At 33.4% G+C, this 23215-nt stretch overlaps 1 protein-coding gene across 4 annotated transcripts in view; it reads right to left on the bottom strand.

The window, feature by feature from the left end:
- The window catches only part of LOC102810424 (diacylglycerol kinase zeta-like), a 166432-nt gene extending 146673 nt beyond the window's left edge, over positions 1-19759 (bottom strand). For all 4 annotated transcript variants that reach the window (XM_085506476.1, XM_085506477.1, XM_085506481.1 and 1 more), the window contains exon 1: positions 19360-19759. In XM_085506476.1, coding sequence (XP_085362602.1) covers positions 19360-19580 — 221 coding nt within the window. In that variant the 5' untranslated portion in view covers positions 19581-19759. The remainder of the gene's footprint in view (positions 1-19359) is intronic.
- Between the last annotated feature and the right edge of the window lie 3456 nt (positions 19760-23215).

Here is a 23215-nt window from a genome sequence, read left to right as displayed (position 1 = left end):
CACTGGTCGAAATGGTTGTTTTAATGTTAAATTCTGAAAATACAATTAATATTAACTATTATTAAATTCTGTTATCGTTCAAGAACGTTCTAAATGTAGGATGGAAGTGTGACTGTGGATAAGTTGAGAGAAACCAATAGTTTCATGGTAAAAAATAGTCTGTGAATTTAGCAGTGTTCCACGACATGCTGATGGAGTGGGACTGTGTGTTCCGTTTGTACCCAGGGCCGCTTGCTTCTTTCAATGACGATTATCGAGACAATTACGTGAAAAAGGCATTGCTAACATGTTTTGACAGAGAGCAGAGAAACAATGTTGGTTTATTCCAAAAAATAACGATGCCATAGCCAAGTAGGTAAAATTCGACATTACATTTTCAAAATTAAGTCACGATCATTGGCTGAGCTCGATCAAATGTTTTCGAGTAAAAACGGACTACATACCACGAAAGTCAGAGCTTACATTGCATAATTATTTTGTTGGGCTTCAGAAAAAAAGAAATTTAGTTGTAGCCGTTAATATTTAGTTACCAATCGACTAACAATTTGAAAATCATATTCTTTCTTGTTTGTTTGTCACACTTTTTGTTTTGTTTTTAGCTTTATTACCTTCTACATGTGTAGAAACCAAAAAAGAAATGTCAAATTTTCTTTAACGTTGTGATAAAGCAATATTCTATTCTATTCTTCGGTACTGAAAATCATCGACCCTCGTCTGCTTTATCTATTTTCCCAACTTGCAAAGAAAACTGATTCGCCGTGGACATGAGTATATCTCAGACTATTTTTTTTTTGAACTGAGGTCTAATTGTACCTCTTTTTCAAAATATGCCGAAGTTTCTCGAGTGAATAACTTTGAAGACTGTCCCAGCAAAACAAAAGACTACTTGAGTCGACACCGGAGTTGGGATTGTACGACTACCCTTCATTGACAACTGCAACGCTTTGTTACATCATTAATTGGCTGGTTTAATTATTTGGGTTGTCAGCCCTCAAATTACTGAACATTATCCCCATAATTACTATCAATGTTTGTCCTGTCTCGGCTGATTGAATGACAGATGTCGGAACCGATGCCCGTTCTAAACCTAGTGTAGACATGGAGGTAGAAACCAAGGCGTTCGACATTCCAAACATTTTTTTTACCAGGACACGGTTTATAGACATTCTAATTAAAGTCTGTCCGTGGTTTATAGCTCCTGTCTATCTTGAAGTCACGTAATCGTTTTGCGGGACTTGGCTTTATTCTCGTATATTCTAAGATGGAATTAATTTTCGCTGGTTTTTGATGAGTTTAATGTGAAATATAGGAAAAAAAGTATATTCGCTGGATTTTATTTTCACAGAATCATCCTTTCAGCGAAAATAACGAAAATAAATTCCAAGCGAAAATAAAGTATTCTACAGTAGATAATCAGTAAAAAAAAAAATTTTTTTTGGGTTGTATATATTTTTTTTTTCATACAAGCAGAACTGGAATGCTCATAGATTGTGCTTCGGAGCTTACCATTTTATATTTATTTATATCGTTAATAATTAATATGGATATTATTATTAATAGTCAATAATTTAAATATTAGAAACAATATTTTGATTAAAAACTCAAAGCATGAAATATAATGTTATGTTTGTTTCAACTTTCCTTATATAGGTGATTGATGCATGTGGATATCCTAGTAAACTAAAATTGACAGCTAATTCAGCGAATTTAACGAAAATCTCAATTACATTTGGTGGACTATTAAATTTGCGGCAAAGACGTTACGGGTACATTGATACATGTACAACTGGAAAGCACCATTTGCCAACAGCTGCTTTGCACTACGTTGACAGTCGCGTCTAGTCTATTCGAGGCGATATTTCAATCTGTAACCCTTGTCATTTATAAATGTCAATATCAGGAATGATTAATTTAAAATGCAAAACTGACCCATACCCTGGAAACACCGATACTTTGCAACTTCATATTTTTTCTTAAATATAATTAATTCCCTGTGAGGTTACTGTGGACACTGAACTTCATTGTTCTCTTTCATGAGGTTTTTTTTTACGTGCAAATGATGTTTGCTCTGTAATAAACTAAGTCCTAACAGTTAAATTCTAGCATTTTATTTTTCCACCTTTGCTTTAAAAGTTGACGTTCTAAAAATCATGAACGATTTAGTCATACAAAAATGAGAAACATAATTTATTTTTCACATGGCCTTATCATTATAAAGATAACTAGACACCCTATTTAATACGTACTCAGAGTTGCCGCCAAAAAATCAGGAAAAGCCATATATAGCGCCATTCATTCTCGAATAATGATGAAAATTACATTAAAGGGGAATTATTTTTTAATAAACTGCATTACAAAGGGTGTATTATCGTATACATTTATTCATGCTGTTCCCCTACTGCATTAATAGTAGCATGTACTTGAGCAAATTCTATGGTTGGATAGTTTAATTAATTTCTTTGTTTGGCTGTAGACCTGCAAGGTATTTATTTTTGATAATGCTCTGTAGAGGGAAATTCATCTTTTGAATTAATTTGATGAATAAATTAAAATGTGTCTGCATGATCCATATAAAAAAAAAAGCGTTTCAGAGAAAAAAGACTGCATAGTCACGATATCTTCCCTAAATTTGAAGTTGTGTGCGTATTAAAGTAGGTTGCTAAGGGAATATTTTATTTTTAATACATTTCCATTCTCATTTAAGTGATATATGTTGCTTTTAACAATCTTCCACCCACCCACAAAAATATACCCACACAAACCTTCAAAAAGATACAACATTCACCTGTAATTGATTAAACTGACCTCTAAAAAAATATGATTAACGATATAAATTTACAAATGCAAAAATTCAGGAAAACAAAAAAAATAATTATGAATGTCTTACAACAACCTGTAATCCATCCACAGTAAAAAAAAAAAAAAAAAATTAATGTACATGTACAACAAACCCACAACATACCCGGTACCATCCATGAAGTAATAATTTTAAGAGATCAGTGTAAAAAAAATAAAAATAAGAAACTACCAAAAAAAAAAAAAAAATTATTCAGATTATTTGGCAGTTGAAATTGATTAAGTTGTAGAAAATAGCTTGAACAGAATGAAAGAGAAAGTGAATCACCTCAATTTCCGCTTGTTGATTATAATGATTCACTATACGTCTTAGTAATTTTTGCAGTGAATATTCCTGAATAAACCGATGCCCTAGGAAATAGATTTGAACTTTATGCCACATTACTTTTGTAAATATGGCAATCTGCTGAAGGACAAGGGGTATTAAATTTAATTTTAAGAAAGTCGCAAAAAAACTAAAACCACATAAGCTTCGAATAATTTTTTGATATTTATTTCCGCTGATGATTGTCAGTTGTATACATTTATTCCTGAAACTGTCATTGATTTTGTTTTCAAGAAAACTGATTTTTTCTGAAATTTAGACAAAAAATTTAAAACAAGAAGCTTTTTTCTGACACAGAAAATATGTCAAAATGTGTCACTTCCTTTGAAAAGAGGTTCAAGTGTGGCATGGGAGGTACACAAAAAAAAGTGTTTTTTTTTCAATTTGAATTTTTTTCAAATAGATTATGAGCTGGATAGATAAACCTGTAGGCAGAGCACAAACTAATTATATTATACCCAGGTAATAGTATTTGCTCTATTAGAAGCTCATTTTTAATAGAAGCCCATATGTGAGCCAAATATTGCAGTATGATTTATTTTAACCAGAGAAACACCTCTGTAATTTATGTAAAATGTATGCCCTACTAATAGAACAAATATGGTACATCCCCCTTGTCAGATTTCAGACAATCTCATGAGATACAAAATGTAAATGTACAATGTAAGACTGTGTGGGTGTTGGACACAGACAAATTTGTACTTTTTGAATAAGGGCAAGTCAGAATACTTCAGAGAATTGATTATAGTCATGTGATCTATATTATCCAATCAGATTCAGTATTCCATAGCGATCTAAAAATGGCATGTCAGAAAGTAGAAAAAATAAGAATACTTCAGAGAATTGATCATTGATTATAGTCATATGATCTAGATTAACCAATCAGATTTCAGTCTTTCAAAGTTATTGAAATGATCTCTCCTTGGTTCATTTTATTAAGTTAAACTAAAATGTTTTTTGACTAAAATATTTGTAAAACTACACAAAAGCTCTAACAAATGTGGTCTGTCCTGAGTCATAGAGTTTTAGCCCATGAAATAAGTATGATATTGTTACAGAGATGAAAAACTTTTTTTTTATTACTTAATACACATATATGAAACAACAACAAACAGATGCTCGTATTAACTTTGACGTACATGCAGCTTTTACGTATCAGCTATGATGTACATTTCTACAATGAACACATACGCTGTTTGTGTGACAGAATGTATGTAGCAGGTTTAACCCTTTCACCACCAGACTCCCTCTCCCAAATTTTTCTGCACTTTTTTCTCATATTCTTCAATATTTCTGCATATGAACCGTAATTTTGGAGCCAACGTACAAAATTTGAGTAATTTTTCAGTTTTTACCCAAAAGATTTAGCTATTTTTGTCCCAATCTTCTGAAGGAAAAAAACAAGACTATTTTGCAAATTTGTGATGAAAAGACGGAACTGGTCGTGAAAAGGTTAAGAATTGGTTGTAGCTAGTAATAGGTTTGAAAGTTATTTCAACTTAAAAGTTAAACTTTCTATGTTTTTTTACCATCAATGACAATTCTAGCATTACCAGGTGGGAATAATTTATAGTTAAAATTTCCATCAATCATTCTTATTGCACACTATGATTTTCGCATACATTTTTCTATTATTTTAGACCAAACAAGCATAAGAGCTCATTGGCTACATTGATCAACATTTTCGGAAAAAAACAATTTAAAAACAGAAATGTATGCACGAGAGGTTGACTTTGAAATAGCAACACATATACATGTACAAACAAATTCCCCTCTCACATTCAGTGAATGCTGATATATCGCAAGTTTATATATAAATTATATAGTTTACATATAAATAAATTAGTACACACATGTATTTGTTAAATAAGTGAATAACAGTCTGCATTGATGTTAATACATATGCTGACTGGCATCGGATACCTGATATGAAGAGGTACTTGAGGAAAAAGATAAATCTGTGTGTACCGGTAGTACTTGTATACAATGTACAAGTACCGGTATGTTTTGCACTTGGATTCCACTTGCAAAAAACAGAATCCATGGAAGCATCCAAGTTATTTCCAAACTTTCAATCTATAAACTTTTCCACTAAAGCGCGTTCATTTCCAAGTGATTCACTCACATATACTTTTTACCAAGTTTTTTTTTTTTATTTTACGCATGCAAAATTATTTCTCAAAATATTTAAAAAAAAACAACGTTTTTTGTTTTCACTACGGCCATTTTTCAAAAAGACTTGGCCTGAATCAAGACTCACGTCAATCATTATTACACAACTTTAATAAAGGGCAGTAGTCATAGCGGCAAACATTCGCAAGATACGGCGCTATCGACTGTTGCGTAGATTAACCAATACAAACTGAGACATTACTAAGATTTAATTACGTAATTTTTTTAGGTGATTGCAAGGTATCGAAGGTGGTAATTAGTCTCAGCCAGGTCTAAACTCTTAATTGTATAATTCCTCATAATTCCATTAGAAGAGAGCATTGGATTGTGGGGAAAATAATAAAAAAAGTTGCAGTGACTGTCCCTTTAAACTGATGCAAGGCAAAACACATATCTCATCTGTGCATGAGAAAAAAACACAGTTCTACTTGTGTACCGAGATATGTCAGTATCAATTCTCATCAACATTCCATTGTAAATGGTCTTGGCATTAAGATACTCAGCTTACTAGACAAGCTCTGCAGTCAAATACTACTAGAAAATATTATCTTGTGTTGGAATGCTCAGTCAAGCAAGCGGGGCATGTGATCACAGTCAATCTACTCTGACCTTGATTAAAAGCTGATTCAGACTGATACATTGTAACATAATGGGGAGACATCCTGACACAACTCACAGACTTGAAATCTTAATTTTAAACTGTTCAATCTGACAATCAGTTGTACATTGTACTTTCACTACCTGATATCAATGCTAAACAAAATTTATTTATTTATATATAATTTTCATTTTATAATTCATTCACAAAACGTCACTTGATTTTTTGGGGTATTCTGGTTTCTTTTTCGCAGACGTCAGTTTCATATTCTGAAATTTTATCACTGTTATCCATCAGCCTTGTTATATTTTTTGAAAATGAAAGTGACCTGATATTGAATTATTTTTTTTTCGCTATTTGACAATATCTTGTGAAATCAAAAATACACATCATGTTTTTTTAATACTTACAGTAATCCTTGTTTCTATGGATACTTAGACTGGCCCAGCTGTGGTGATTTTTTTTCAGTTAAATTATAATAACTAAAAAACTTGAAAAAAAAATTTGGGGTGAATGAGAACGTTACAGGAGATTTCACATTAACACTTCCTATTCACGATTTTTTTATTTCTTTAAACTTTAAAAAAAAAAATCACTAAGACTGTGCCCAGTCTAATGGATACTGTAAAAGCTGCATTTTTTTTCGACAAAAATAATTATTACCTCTATCAAATCAACCATCATACAGTTTAAAGTTTTGTTTTATGGCATGGAAAACAAATGTTAGATTTGATGAAATTAATTTGCAATTGAAGGCTGTTTTCTAAATAATACTGCGATCTGTCTGAAAAAAAAAATACTTTTGTTATTAAAATTGATTGACAGGTGGAACGCAGAAGCATCACACAAAAGACTTCCGAAAAGATCAGTTTAATTTATTATCTCAAAATCATAAATACAATAGTCAATAATAAAGACAGAAAGTGCAAAAATACGTAACTAAATTTACGAAAATATCTAAAAATACACAATAACACTGCACTTAATGGCATGTACTTTTTTCTAATTTTGCGTTTCATGAATCATGAATACCAAACAAAAAAAATGAACATATAACAAATTTAAATGAAACAACAAAACATGTTCTGTGCTTTTTTTTTCAAAAATAAAAATACAATATCACATGGTACAACATTCACATCATTCACAGCTCAGACAATGAGTCAGTAATAATACAATGTTATCAAGTCTGTAGGCTTTTTATCACACAGATTTATACGGCAACAGATTTTATCGCTTTAATATATATATACAACAGCTGTTATTTTAAAACCCGCCAGTTATATAAATGACATACTTAAGCAAGAGATGTTGTAATAGAAATGATGTTAATCAAATGCCGAGTAAAATAGGAAGTAAAGTCATACTATCCTAATTTACAGAAAACTAAATTCGAAAATTTATTTTTTACATGGAGTCAATTCAGTATTTTGATTATACATCTAGTAGTAAATGTCATTTCCCGTTCACCTTACCCGTATATGCAGTGATCCAATCATGTTACCATTTCCTCTGGCAGTCTCTTAATTTTCTTATCTAACGTTAAAAGCTTTGGGGCAAAGAAGTTAACAATGATTTCGTTCTCAGATCGGTAAGACAATACGTACAACGTATATGCTGCTGTTTCCTTTTGCTGGTAAGCGCATTACATTGCATTTTATTGAATTACAAAAAGCCAGCATTGAGTAATGAAATAATTTGTAATTTAAATCTCTCTTCCCTCGATAGCGATACCAGTCATTCGGCCGCTATTTCCTTCTTTCCATACTAAAATACATTTTATAGCTTTACGAAAATGACGACGTGTCTATAGCAAATGTACAATTAGCATGATGTTTGGCATGTTTGCACTTTTATCGGCATTGCACTTCTGATAAACAAAATATGGTAGGGGATTGAAGTAATACAAGCATCAATATATCAATAGATATATCGATATATATATATAATAGATATATATCGACAGATTTTCTTGGAAAAAATATTCATTTCCCGATTCAATAAGTTGAGGCCATTTATTATTTGTCAAATTGATTTTCTAAGACCCCAGTGAAAGTCATTGTGACTCCCTAAGACCCTAGTGAAAGTCATTGTGACTCCCTAAGACCCCAGTGAAAGTCATTGTGACTCCCTAAGACCCCAGTAAAAGTCATTGTGACTCCTTAAGACCCAAGTGAAAGTCATTGTGACTCCCTAAGACCCCAGTGAAAGTTATTGTGACTCCCTAAGACCCCAGTGAAAGTCACTGTTAAATCTTGAGATTCCAGCGTAAGTCAGTGAATCTCTAGAACCCAGTTGAATGTCATTATGATTCACTAGGACCCCAGTGAAAGTCATTGTGACTCCCTAAGACCCCAGTGAAAGTCATTGTGACTCCCTAAGACCCCAGTGAAAGTCATTGTGACTCCCTAAGACCCCAGTGAAAATCACTGTTACTCTTGATAACATACTTAAGTGAATACAACAGGTGGGGAAGACGGTTTATTCTGGAGCAACCAGACTAAAACAGGGAATTTCGCTAAAATAATAACAACCTTACTCTGGCATACCCGCTATTGGTACACACAGTGCATTTTGTAAATAATGGACAGGAGAGTGTGCAAATAATGGACAGGGGAGTGTGTAAATGTGTAAATAATGGAAGAGGAGTGTGTAAATAATGGACAGGAGAGTGTGCAAATAATGGACAGGGGAGTGTGTAAATGTGTAAATAATGGACAGGGGAGTGTGCAAATAATGGTCAGAGAGTGTGCAAATAATGAACAGGAAAGTGTGCAAATAATGGACAGGAGAGTGTGCAAATAATGAACAGGAGAGAGTGCAAATATTGGACAGGGGAGTGTGAAAATAATGGACAGGAGAATGTGCAAATAATAGACAAGGATGTGTGTAAATAATGGACAGGGGAGTGTACAAATAATGGACAGGAAAGTGTGCAAATAATGGACAGGGAAGTGCACAAATAATGGACAGGGAAGTGTGCAATTAATGAACAGGAAAGTATGCAAATATTGGACAGGGTAGTGGGCAGTCCTTTATTTCAATTATAATATCATGAAACATAACATAGGCTTGATTGAATTGTGTATATAACATACATGTACAAACAACATGTGTAAACACATTCATGGTAATGTTCCAAACCAGAACTCCTTGAAGCGTAAGAGTCATGGAGGTACGCATAGTAACTATTTAGACGGTTCATCCAAACGTGGGAAAACATTGAATATTGTGAAATGATGCACAATTTTGTTTCATTGTTCCGCTTCAATGAATAAAATTGTGCATCATGTGGCAGATGGAATGCATCAAAAGATGATTTCAATAATCTAAAGAGCTCTGTATTATGAAGGTTAATAATAAAATAAGTTGGTAGATTAGCACCATGAGCAGATTATTAAATATGTCAATGAAAAAGGTGATTCAAGCAGGTGGGAAAATAATATAGTACTCAAAACTAATCTACAATAATATGATAGAAAAGAAACTACACTGAATGCACATGGATAATTTGTTTTTGAACAGATAAAATCAAAAGTCAGATTGAAAATACACAATATTGGTTTGAAATGTAATCACTTAAGAATAAATCAATTCGATAACAGATTTGTCCCAGTTATTTTTGCTCATTATTTTACCTTTTTTTTTTCAGCAAGATAAAATCTACCAAAGAATGGTCTCCTTAATCTTTTCACCTCCAGTTCCCTATTTCATTACAAATACACAAAATAGTCCTGCATGGTGTGCACTTTCCTTCAGAAGATTGGGACAAAAATAGCCAAATTTTTTCAAGTATAAACTGAAAATTGACTAAAATTTTGTCTGTTGGCTCCAAAATTAGGGTTCACATCCAGAATTATTGAAGATTATCAGATAAAGTGCAGACTAATTTTGGAGGGAAAGTCTGGTGGTAAAAAGGTTAAAAACTACAACTTTCAATGGAATTAAAATCAGATAATCCTTATTATAAACTTGAATCTAATCAAACTATTAAATTAGTCTGCGAAACCTGGTAATGGTAAAAAAATATTCAACAAAATAAATTTGTGTCATTATTTGTTACTAGCACGGAAATAACTTTTTCTCGGTAGCCGCTTTTGAATAGGCCGGCAACATATGTAAATTGCATCCTGAGGTAGGAGGGAAGTAAGTAATCAGAACTGAGGACATCGACATTATTATTTAGGGATTAACCATTATTTATATCGGGGTCATAATTCTTCGTTTAGAATACTATTAATTTATATGTATATGTAATGCCCTCAAGGTCCTGTGAAAAGAGTATGATGCATAATGTGATGAAAAACATTGAACAAGAGATTATAATTGATATCGTTGTTAACAGCATCTTTGAGTATTAGTGAATGAATTTAACAGACGTGCTGCAAAAACTGTTATGAAATTGTTTTTCTTTTTTTTTTCCTCAATGCGCTCCTCTCTCTGACCAGTATAGGTCGTTATAACTTTTTATCTTGAGTTGAAGCAAATAAACAGTTGCTAAGAGTTGATTTATGCAGTATTCATTCACCTGTCTTTCACGATTTCAATTTCCAGTTTCCACGATTTTATTTTAAGCTACCTAGATTAAACGTGCTGGTACAAGTCAAGAATCATCAGTGTTACAATCCTGACGTGACTGCTAAATCTTGAGAGCATTATTAGCCCCGAGACATGACCTATGCCCATAACAACAACACATTTCCGTTCAATTTGTTTTCCAAAATCAATGCACACATACATACATACATACACAATTTTTTTTTTTTAGAAGTGAAATTTTGTTGAAAAAAATCTGTTAAAAAATTTTTTTTTAAAAATGTGACACAACGTTCTTTTATTTTAATGACCTCAGATAGACTGGCAGTTCGTGATGTTTTCCCCTTACCTAATCTAGATTATACCTGATGCTGAGCTTAACTCTTCAGACACAGTATTCAATGATGGATTAAAACCAACTCAGAGTCTGACCCACCATTTGTATACATGTGTGAAATCGTTAATAAACGCACGTTCCCCAAATCCATGATTATCACTTACACACGTTATATCACAGACCTTAGAAAACGTTAACGACTACGGTTATATGTACCCCGGTACTTCATCACGATATTTCTATTTTACAACAAATAAACCCAATCATATGAAATATTAAGAAAGTGTCTGTGCAGAGGATAATAGAATCAAAGCAATTAATATGTACATTTAACACACTAGAAGCAAGTCCTAAGCAAGTAAATGATTCTATGTTGGTTGCTGCCATTACATCGTATTTAGAAATACTGTAGAATACTTCATTTTCGCTTGGAATTTATTTTCGCTTATAATCACTGAAGGATGATTCCGTGAAAATAAAATCCAGCGAATATACTTTTTTTCCTATATTTCACATTAAACTCATGAAAAAACTGAAAATAAATTCCAAGCAAAACGTCCAAAAAGCCTTTTCAGCGAAAATTAATTCCAGCAAAAATAAAGTATTCCACAGTATTCATAATGCCAATTTGACTGGCCGAAACTACTCTATTCATGACTGCCTTTGTACAAATTTGTCAAACCATGGTCGTCACTTGATCAATCCGGCGCATAAAACACGCTTTGCATCGTGGTTTATATGCTGTAAACATCACATGACTACCCATGATTCAACTTGCATATAAGAATTGACTGGCAAGTGCAAACTTAGTGCTACTGAATGAGAAAATATAGACAGAAATAAGTTGACTGATCTTTCATCAAAAACATGGCCAGAAATTCTATTACATTAAAAGGACTGAATCACAATTATTGCAATACATACATTTTTCTATTCCAATCATCAGTGTCCATACATTACCTGGGGACAGGTATCAATTATTTATATTTGTAAGTGGGGCAATGGGTCGCCGGCAAAACACAACTATAATAAGTATAGGTCAAACAAACTTGACAGGTTAACAAACATAGCATTTTGCTTTTATCTGGGGACCAGACATACTTTTTTTCTCTAGTGAAACATTAAAATTCAAGGTGTGTCTACGGTCATTTTGATGATTCAGTATACTGTAGAATACTTTTTTTTCGCTTGAAATTAATTTTCGCTGAAGGAATGATTCAGTGAAAATAAAATCAAGCGAATATACTTTTCTTCCTATATTTTACATTCAACTTGTCAAAAATCAGAGAAAATAAATCCCATACAAATTACCCAAAAAATATTTTCAGCGAAAATTAAATCCAGCTAAAATAAAGTATTTTACAGTACAACTATTTCGATGTTCCATTTTTTTTTTTTTTGCCCTTCTATTATGATCATAATTTTAAAAGATAATTATCAGAAATGGCATTCAGAAAAAAAAAATTGTACACATAAACCGAAACCTTTTATTATACACTGGGTTATTGCACATTCATTTTTGTATTATCTCTTCGAACATCAAGGTTAACTTTTGTCAACTTTGTCATAAATCAAATCATAAATCCATAAAATTGTTGATCTTGATCAGCAGCCAATGAGAAATTACACCCATTAGGTAAAAAAATGAACAAAGAATTTGTCCAAAAATACATAAAAACACAAATTTTTGCCAGCACAAAAAAAAAATAATTTTTAATTTTGCACTAGGCAGACAGATTAAACGTACATATATGCTCTCAAATCCCTCAAGTTCAATGACTGCAAGCTACAAAATCGGCTTTACTTCAAAACCATGTGACCAACGGAAGCATGACATAAAACGATCGGTACAGATTTTGGTTGGCCATATTCTCCTTTGAATTTAGCAAGAGGGACAGAAGAGGAACGAAGGAAATATGTTTATTGATACAGAACTTTTGCATAATGATGAATTGTTGGAGTTGATTCGGACATTGAGTTATAAACATCAAGTTACAAAAATGATTCGAGTTACATAATTCAAAGTTTGGTTAACTGATAATAAAAACTTGAGTTACTAAATTTGAATGTTAAACAAAACAAAAATTCTATGTTGCCCGTAACTCGAAGTTCAGTTAACAGTTAATTATAGTTTGAGTTACTAAAGGTGGATGTTAATATAAAAATATATGTTTTTCGTAACTCAAAGTTCTGTTAACTGTTAAGTAAAGGGGAAGTCAAGCCAAACAACACAATGACCCCCCCCCAAAAAAAAAGCTCCGCAAATGTAGGAGAATGCAATTTACAGTTTTTTTAATATCACTATTCATTCTCTAGATATTCAACTTTTCATCAGTATTATGTAGTCAGCCATCTTGATTCTCAAGTAAAGGATTGTAGGTAAAGTATGACATCATAGAGTCTGTTGTCAGTATTTAGAAACCCCTTTAAAAAGCAAGTTATAATTTGGGTGTGATTTCTAAATATGGGCATGGTCATTTTTATAACTCAATGTTTTCGATGGCTACAATACTTTTAATATTTTCCTGCAAATTCTTTAATTCTAGACCAAATTGAAATAATTTCCCATCGATTACAAATCTTGATCAGAACAAAGATGAAAAAAAAAATTAAATTTGATTTTGTGATAGATTACAGGAAATGACTTTGGGGGTTAAAGGTCAAAAGGTTATTTAAAACAAATACACCGTTAATCAATTACGAGTAACCAGGAAGTACCGGTAATAATCATGATAAACAGGTGTCATTTGAAGCACATGTACTGTAAAATGTTTCTTTTCCACTAAGGGGTGATTCAGCGAAAAATATAATCCAGCGAATGTCTTGTTTCATATACCGTGGTTTACATTCTATTCATCAAAATTCAGAGAAAATACACTCAAAACAAAACATCCAAAAAAAAAATCAGCAAAATTGAATTCCAATAAAAGTATTTTACAGCACTGCAAATATTTCGGCACCAGTACGATGGGACCGTGATAAAGCACGTCTCAACTGCGTATATGTCACGCCTATGCTACCAATATAATCAGCATACTGGCTACTCTCTAAGGCATTACCCTGACGTATGTATGTACAGGTCTTCTGCGGCACCGTACAACTAGAAACAATGCAATAATGAGTGATTGAGCAGACAAAAGTATACATTGTTTATATTATATTGGGCGCTCATTAAATTTATAAAAAATTAGGAGTTGCGGTGACATTGAGAATCTCAACATATCTGTAAAAAAGAAATATACAAATAAAGAGATCCAAGTTACTTTCGGGAGTTCGCTCGCCATAATATTATCCCACAAACATTAGAGATAAAGGATTCATTTATTTTTTTATGAACATATTCATTATTCACAGCATGCTTAATATAATTTATATTACGAAAAAAAAAAAATGTTTAATATTGAGAGGTGTCATACATTAATTAATTAATGCATGCATAAGAGACATATGTGTATGTTATGATGTGATTGCCAGCAGAGTCATGAATGACATTTTGATCTGTGCTTAAACATAGAAATCTATTTACTGTACGTTATTTTCACTTAAAATTAATTTTCTCAGAAAGGATGACTCGGTGAAAATATAATCCATTGAAAATACCTTTTTTTTTAATCGATACTTTACATTCAATTCATCAAATATCAAGGAAAATAAACATCACACAAATTACCCAAAATGTCTTTTCATGTGAAAATTAATTCCAGCTAAAAAAGTAATTTACAGGTAACAGAGAATTCAGATGAATGGTTAGCATATTATTTGCTTTATAGTTCACAAAATATCTTGACTTTGTCTCTGAAATATCCACATGCAATTGTAAAGAGATCTAGGATTCTAACAATTCAGCATAAATTAAAAAAAAAAATGATCTGAATTGAGAGTAAATCACATAAAAACACACTTAGAATAAACTCTAAAATCTGTAACAAATCAGTGAGTACACCTTCAGGAAATTAGGACAATGCACGGAAGAAGCTTTAATTCCTGTAATTTTCAATCATTGAAAATTGTGAAATTTTGTAAAGTGAAAATTTTTCCACTTTCCCGAAAATCATAAAATCAAATCGCGAAAAATCCTCATTTTGAAAACTAAGTGATTTACAACTACATTCAAAACAAAGTCATAGCAACAACATAACTTAGATACCCACAAGTGGCACTTGAAAACAATCAGTAGTAACCAACAAACTAACATTTATCAGGCAGTCATTACTGTGATGGTTTAAGTTATTCATGGGAAAAAACAAACAAGAACAGCTGCTCCATTTTGCCATTTTGGAGGTTATCAGTCATGCAAAAATTATTCAAAACGTTTAGAATTTGAAATACAGTGACCACTCACTAATTCATGCCTCAGTATGTTTCGGTTTTGGCTATTAAAGTTATGGGTAGTTGGATGGCTCCCAACAATTCTATTGTGTTTTGTCAACAATTTTGAAGTAAAAGAACTAATGTTTCGTCGCATCGTGTATTTAATTGGCCATTAACGTGCTGGTGGAGAAAACTTAACACCTACTGGCCATCAATTACTGAGATACAAAGGGTGACGTCGGCCTGAATCAACGGGGGTATGAAGTCGCAACTTTACGTACTTCTCGTTCGGTCCTCTTTCATAAGCTCTATTGTCCATTAATTAAAACATACTAGAATTAAACCCATGTATGTATATGTGTTTTTTATCTATTTTCAATGCATAAACCCCGCCTTTCACGAGACCCCTTGGTAAGTCGCAATCCTCGATATATCACGACTTTTCTTTGGATTCCAACACTCACGACTTAGTGAGGGGCCACTGTTTCCTAGAATTTCAACAGAAAAAACATAATAAGTATATATTAATATTTTTGTTTGTTTAGTTATTTATTACTCTTATCAAAAGGCATATTTTTCTATTTACCAATCTGAGAGAACCATATATGAATATTCCAAACACTCTACTATGGTTAGATTATTTTCAGAAGCGACAGTGACTCAATAGAATGTGATTCACTGAACCCAACAATGTAACATTTATAAAGTGAAAACAAGTCAAACAACGCCCAGGTAGTATTACCGACAAAAATTAGACTTTGACTTATGTAACCAGGCCATGTACCTAATTAGGGAAGAAGGCAAGACAAGTTGCCATGGAAACAGCCATTTAATAACACTTGGGATCATGAACACGTCTTCTTAAATCTTTTACAAAAAAACAAGAAACTTCATCAGAACCATCAAAGACATTATTAACACTGACATAGGGAGCTATCAAAATAGTTTAATGGTGTTTATTTTAAGATAGCTAGGTGTACTTGATATCACTATAATATACATGAACACAATAAATAGTTGCCCGGAAGCATTCAGTCATCTACGACTACGCATACTACTATACCGTACTTTAATCGAACACAGTTGACATGTGTCTTAATTCTCACCAAAAATTAGAACACTATTTTACTTTCGGCCATTTTTGTCATGAATTTTCACTGATTCAGATTGTTATTTTTCTTTTTTATATTTTTGGAAATGAAGTGTAGGCACGTAAGTTGAATAAGTGCTGAAGAAAAGAACGAAATTACAGATGCATAGAAGTCATTGTTAGGAATAAGTTGGGGTTCTTTCCAGTACATTAAGCAATTATTTACCGCATGTTGATATGTGCGTTGTATTGATTACTCATTTACTCGGTTGAAGAACGAGAGGTCATTGTTCATTTTAATTTTATGTAAACAATGTGCTTTACACAAGTTGCATATGCTACAAGGAACCCATAACAAATATGACACGTCACGTCAGATGACCAGCACTCTGGGTTGATGGAAAACATATTTTCTTTCATATGTTGTTATATTTGAAAATATGCCAGGTTAATTTTGAAATTATCTGAGCCTACAAGATCAATAGTTCAAATTCAATACAGCTGACAACAATATGGGAAAATTGCACAAAATTTATGTTACCATAGAAACAAGCTCACGTCCCCCAAATTTTGAATTTTATTGAAAAAAATTTTTCTGGTGATAAATTGTGATTAAAACAATATTTTAACCAAAATTAAAATAAAAAATTACTGAGAATAATAAATTCGTCTGTGAAAAAAAGCAATTGTTGACTGAGACTTGGATTTCAGTATCCTATTATTAATTTAATCAATTAGCAACTAGTAATCTTATTTCAATATTTGATCAACAAAAAACTGTATTTCCAGTGAGTCTATCTACCAAATAGAATTTCCTACTTTCCATTAATCATTTTAGTCACTATCGATTTTTGTCAGTTTGGATCAATATTTGCCTTTACCCCATGAATGTCATTAATTTTTTCCACCCCAAACTTAGATGCAACATTTTACATTTTTTTTTTTTATATAATTTTAAATAATTTCTTTTTTAATTGTGGACCAAATGATATAAGTTCTTATTAGCTACAGGTAACATTCAACATTTCTGGCAAAATTTATGCAAGTTTATTTTGTTAAAGATGAGAAAAGTTGATTTTGGCATTCAAAAGGATGAAAGTGATTAATATGACTAAATTGCATATAAACTATTATGATTCATTTACATAGCACATATGAGAGCATAAACACAGCATTTTCTGTTTTCCCATCAACACCAAAATTAAATACAAAATTTAAATTATGAAAAAATAAAGGAAGTGATCATGAAAATTTCTGCTTATGTACATCATTCATGTACAAAGATAACACTGAAAGCCATTCAACTGTTAACAATATTTCGCGATAGTCTTCACAAAATTTGTGAAAATTTTCTTTTATGTGCAGTACTAAAAAAGATAAGTCACTTCAGTGTAGTAAAAAAAAAAACATTTTGCAGACATCAATCACCATGGTTACTAAAATGTGGAACATTCAAATCGACAATAATAAACTGAAAGAAAATATTTGAATACCAGGATTTAACAAACAAAATTGTTTTTAAAGTAGAAAATAATTCTTCCTATACAATATTTAGTTAGGAGAAAAACGAAAATTTACAAATTCAATAAAAAGCCGGAAACTGAAAGACTGTCAATCAAATCATAGCCAAGACCAAATGCACATATGTATATGAATCGTTTTCTGTACGATGAGTCAGCCATTCATTCTGAGTTCCCTGAATATAAAGTTCACGTTTAACAGATGAAAAACCTGTATATTTTTTAATTACAAAAAAAATTAGGAGTATGATATGAAATCCATGAATGATGAATGCATGTCATAAATCAGCTAAAAAAGTACAATTTTACCCCAATACTTTTATTCGTTTTAACTTATGAATAACAATTTAAGCTTAAAACCCTGAGGTCTTTGTTGAACAGGTATGACAAATCTTGTATTTGGAGAGACTTAAATATACAAACTGAAAAGAAAAAGATTTCATTTCATAATGCACTCACACAGTAAACTGGAATAAATTGAATTTGGAAAATTAGGTAATCCCATAATCACAACTCCACTCTCTCTTCTGCGTTCTTTTTTCCCAACATACAAAGACTCGAATGTAAACTGAACCTTTATAATTGAAAAGCATCCAGACTCTTTGATATTATTAACACAAGCCCGCATTCAGGTGTAACAACGTTAACGTACATCGCTCTATAATTATCCAAAATTTCATTTTCTCTGTGTGTTTAATTTCATCCTTCACGTAATAGAGTTAAACAAATGGGATGTACAGACAATGTCATTCTACATTAACTCTTTTGATCCAGTTCGCTGTCGTCATCCCACACTTTCACTTATGCTGAGCTGTCACAATAAATTACAAATTGAGCAGTCAGATCTTTTAGATGGGGTAGAATGGGGGCTGGATTTTAACATAGAAATAATTGATTTCTCTATCTCACCTCTCTAGTGAATACCATGGAAACTGATTTAACACTAAATGCTAATTTTTGGTTCATATATTCATTTCGCTATGTTTTCCAGCTCTTGAAGTAACATGGTTGTTGCTGATTTTTTTCAAGTAGTATTTGATTTTTTTTTTCATAACCATTATTATAAGATTTAAATTTGAAGGGACCGAACTCCTTCATTCATATGCATAGGGTTTATATTTAATGCTTTAGTCGGAACCATTCACGCTATCATGATGATCAGCTGGAACGCCCACACGCTCGCTCTGTCGCATATTGAAATCAAAATCCTTCAATTAAAAAAGCGACCCCCATTCCCCCACTCCCAAATAAATTGTCACAAGCAAAAAGTAAGAGAAAACGTCGTATAAACGAGCTCAGGGCGTTTAGTTCTCATTGTTGCGGAAAACGGTCATTTAGATACAACACTAATTGGTGCTATTAAAATCGGGCGTTTTGGTCCTAAATCAATACACTATCACTTATATCGGTTAGTGAAGGCGGTTGAGACCAGGACAACATCACTGCAATATAATAAGTACACTTGCTTTTCCGTGTCATTTATTTTTCACTTTTTGTTTGCTTGTTTTCCGTTTTAAAACTCGACAGTCGACTTCGCCCGAATTTATGATCATCGCAAACTTCCTGTTTTTAAGCGCAAATCGCGCAAGTGTAAAACAAAATTGAGGGACGTACCTGTACGAAGTCTGTTTTCTTATCGTGAACTGGTGCGAAAATCTGTCAGATAAATCCTCCTTTTCGAAAAACTGGTCCTCACCTTCGAGTATTTCGTGCTCTTGGGTGGATTCCTCAACTGTGGGCATCGGAGGCGGTGGAGGGAGAGGGGTTTCCTCGAAACAACTCCCGCAGCTCGTCACCGTAACGCTGATGGTGGGGCTTTCCGTGGCAGACGCCATGATAATCGCGTATCCTCTCGGTGGCGTATGTGATAGTTCCCGGACGCAGACCTGTTCAACTAGCTTCCACAAGTGCTAATAATATCGGCGATCGTATACTGCGTTTGAATCACCACAGGTTATGAATGAAAGACGAAAAGCATCATACAGTCGCCATCTTGATGAACAGTGAAATGTTCCCCTAGTTTGGTATAACATCTGCATGCAGACCACGTAGGTTTCTCAACACGACCACGCCCCTCAGGCACGTGTTACGTAACCCAAAGTGGGTATACGCCCCAGACGCGGGTTTCAATATTTTCAGTCTATGCTTGAGCAACAGGAACAAACACCCGACGGTACAGCTGAGTACATTGACCTGAAAACGATTTGATTTCTTTTAGTAATTCCTCGCTTCGCTTGTCTGCCAAATTAGGTGATAACTTCAGTTTAAGTCTGGCAGCTATTAAATAAGGTATGGATGGTGATCGTTTGACGTAACCTGCTGCCGAATATGATTTGTAGCTTCCACAGGCGCGCGAAATGGCGTGTTCGACATAACACGATTCTTACGACTCGATGGTTCTTCTGAAAATAGTGGTGGATCGGATGAAGAAACGGTATATAGTCGACTTCTCTTTGACTAAAACGACTGTTACACGCCAATCAGAAGTGTGTTTTAAAAGACGACACGCGATCTGAACGCGCTCGAGATTTGAACAAATGATCTACTGCGAAGAGAGTACTAGTATAGCCTGAATAAACATTTACGCCCTATTTGCCAGGCGCAACCATCATCCAGAACGTCAAACAAAAGCGTAAAAACACTGAAGTGTTGAATAGAGCCAGAAAACGTGATCAGCGAGTGTGTGTTGGGTTTGTGATCATTGCCTCCGAGCGATGAATAACTCGGCTGTGATTTTTCGGTTAAATATTGAATATGTGGTGAAATAAAGCTGATCAAATCACTGATCTACTGACACTGCATGGAGCGGGGCTTTCCTTCCTGGTCACAATGGCGGCGATCACGAATGGACCCCCGGAAAAGAACCTCATCCCTCATCCCATGGATTTCGTTTCTCTCATTGAAAACAATTACACGTTACTTATGATATGATTACTTTCCGACTGTTACTTAATAGAAATTATTTCAAGTTGTGTTGTCTTGGTTTTCAATCCATTTTCTTAGCATTGACATTTTAACAAAATTATTAATTTCAAAAAACAAACAAGGAATAGCAAAGATTTCCATGATGTAACTTTTACAAATTCAGTTTGTCTTCAGATATTTAGTAAATTTTGTAAATAAACTTTCCATTTATTACATTCTCTAATGATAGAGAAAGCAATAATATGTAAATTCACGGAGTTGGAACATGCGTTGTTTTGTAAAATAAAGGCGACACCAGACCGTCACATTCACAGAGGAGAGGGTACTCGGCGAACAGTTACGTACCAGGGACTTTTCTTATTATACGCGCCCTCTAGCGACGAAAAGCTCAAGTGATGACGTAAAATGGTGTACCATAGTAAGCAATGCCGTTATTGCGACAACTGTATTTGGTCTCGTAGTAGTTCTTCATTTAGAATATTCTAAATCCATTAAAACATTATTTTTTTCTATAGACGAAAAACTACAGATCATAAGGCGCGCGTCGTCGTTCATAGAAAAAGACGTATTACGAGTTCACCCACATGATGAATAATAGTTTTCGCATCATTTTGATGTGCATCATGGACGCATATATCTAAATGCTTATAAAATATTGTCATTTCCTTTATTTTTACATATTAATATGCCTGGTTACAAGAATGAAGAAACTAAATTATGGGGTCATCGTACTCAATTCGAAGAAAATCAATCAATAAAATACAATATAAATGTAAACAGCATGTTCCGTAGTATCTACACGTGCTTTGGGCCGTTTTACGATTGTTTCCCGTGGCATGAATATACCTCAATCTTTTGCACTAATACATATTGCGAAAATAGGGTATATTTGATATTTGTTTTTACAATTTTACGCACATTATTTTACCGTTTTTCTCAACAAAAAAAGAAAAAAAAAACAGTTTGACAGTGAACTAAAATGTATACACAGTGTCGACTAATATTAAAACAAATAATTGTAGACAGATTTTGACACAAAATACCGTTCCTATTATACAAAGCACTCAAACATGCGCAAAACTAACTCAATAGAATCATCCGAATCCGGTTCAAACATGACCAACTTAACGAATCTTGACGCGAAGATGGCGTAAGGCGCTATATATTTTCTATCTTAAACTAAACTGGCCGTGAAAATATGAGCCTGATCTCGATTAGGTCAGTTTCCGTTTACTGCGAGATCTCGCGTAATGCGTCACGATGAAAGACGCGGTTCGGACGTCTGCCGCAAAAATCGAATGATTTTTAATGTCGAAATTCCTATCTTCCCGAAAAGAATATGGCGCTGCGATGATCAAATATATATAGCGCATTATGAATGTTTCGACGTCACTACAGCGCTGTGTTTGTCCTGTTATTACGTTTGACTTCACGCATAACGCGGGATCTCGCAGCCGACAGAAAATGGTCTGATAAAGAGGCAATATGGACGATAACCTGATAATTGTCAGTAGTGTTTGTTTGATTAAAGACACGAGACAGTCTTTTCTTTGATGTAGCGTCTGTTGGTATCCGTTTTTAATCACTATTTAATCTAGATTAAATAACGTCTTATCTCGGTTTGATATTCCATGTTGATAGATACATATACTTTGAATTATGGGTTAATGTCACCAATCTGATGTGGTACCCGCATACACGTATGACACGACAATTGCATTCAATTGTCTATGTCAATACGTGTTAATTTTCCCATGCTTATTACTTTAATGTTCACATTCCTACACCTATATGTAATATCTAATGTATTGTTTAAAGCCGAAACCATATAAACACTTTTATACACGCCGTGTCAAACGTCACCATGACTGTCTAGCACTCCTTATTTGTGCTAGGCGTCGTAGTGACGTCACGATATAACGTGGTTTCACTTATAAATAGGAGGTTATAGCTGAGGTTATACGGGAGCGGAGGTTATACAGGAGGTCTGTCTCTAGGCGTGGCTGTAAAGCCATCGCCTGGAAACCAAGTTTACACTTCACTGTATTATCACTGTATCTGATGTCTCCACGAATAAATATCCTGATTGTATCACCACTACCCTCAACAGTTCAAAATATGAGTCTGTTACATTAACTCGAACTGAAAACACCGTTCTTGTAGCTCACACCCGAGTATTCGTTCGATGAAACAATATAGTTCTCTAATAGACATGTGCACTCACATGTATTAGTGTTTTTGATTTTTCATTTAACGAATACTGTTGTGTGTCCTGCAAACGCAACACTTTTAGTTTATCGTAAATCATAATCTGATTCGGTCTGTAGTATGGGACAAAAATGTGTTGTGTTCGTCCGTATTGCATCTTTGAAAAAAGTAGTATAATATTATTACATTTTAGGGTACGTTACCAATAATCTACCCTCCTCCGAGGAAACTCAAAATAAAAATATCATGTGCGTACACGTATGTACCGAACACATTCTACAAACACTGTTTGGCAAGAGATGATTTCATTATTATGCAGACAGTGTTATCAAGTACT

This window comes from Saccoglossus kowalevskii, chromosome 12 (assembly GCF_978046115.1).
Source record: "Saccoglossus kowalevskii chromosome 12, keSacKowa6.1, whole genome shotgun sequence".
NCBI lineage: Eukaryota > Metazoa > Hemichordata > Enteropneusta > Harrimaniidae > Saccoglossus > Saccoglossus kowalevskii.
This window is presented reverse-complemented; position numbering and strand designations above follow the sequence as displayed.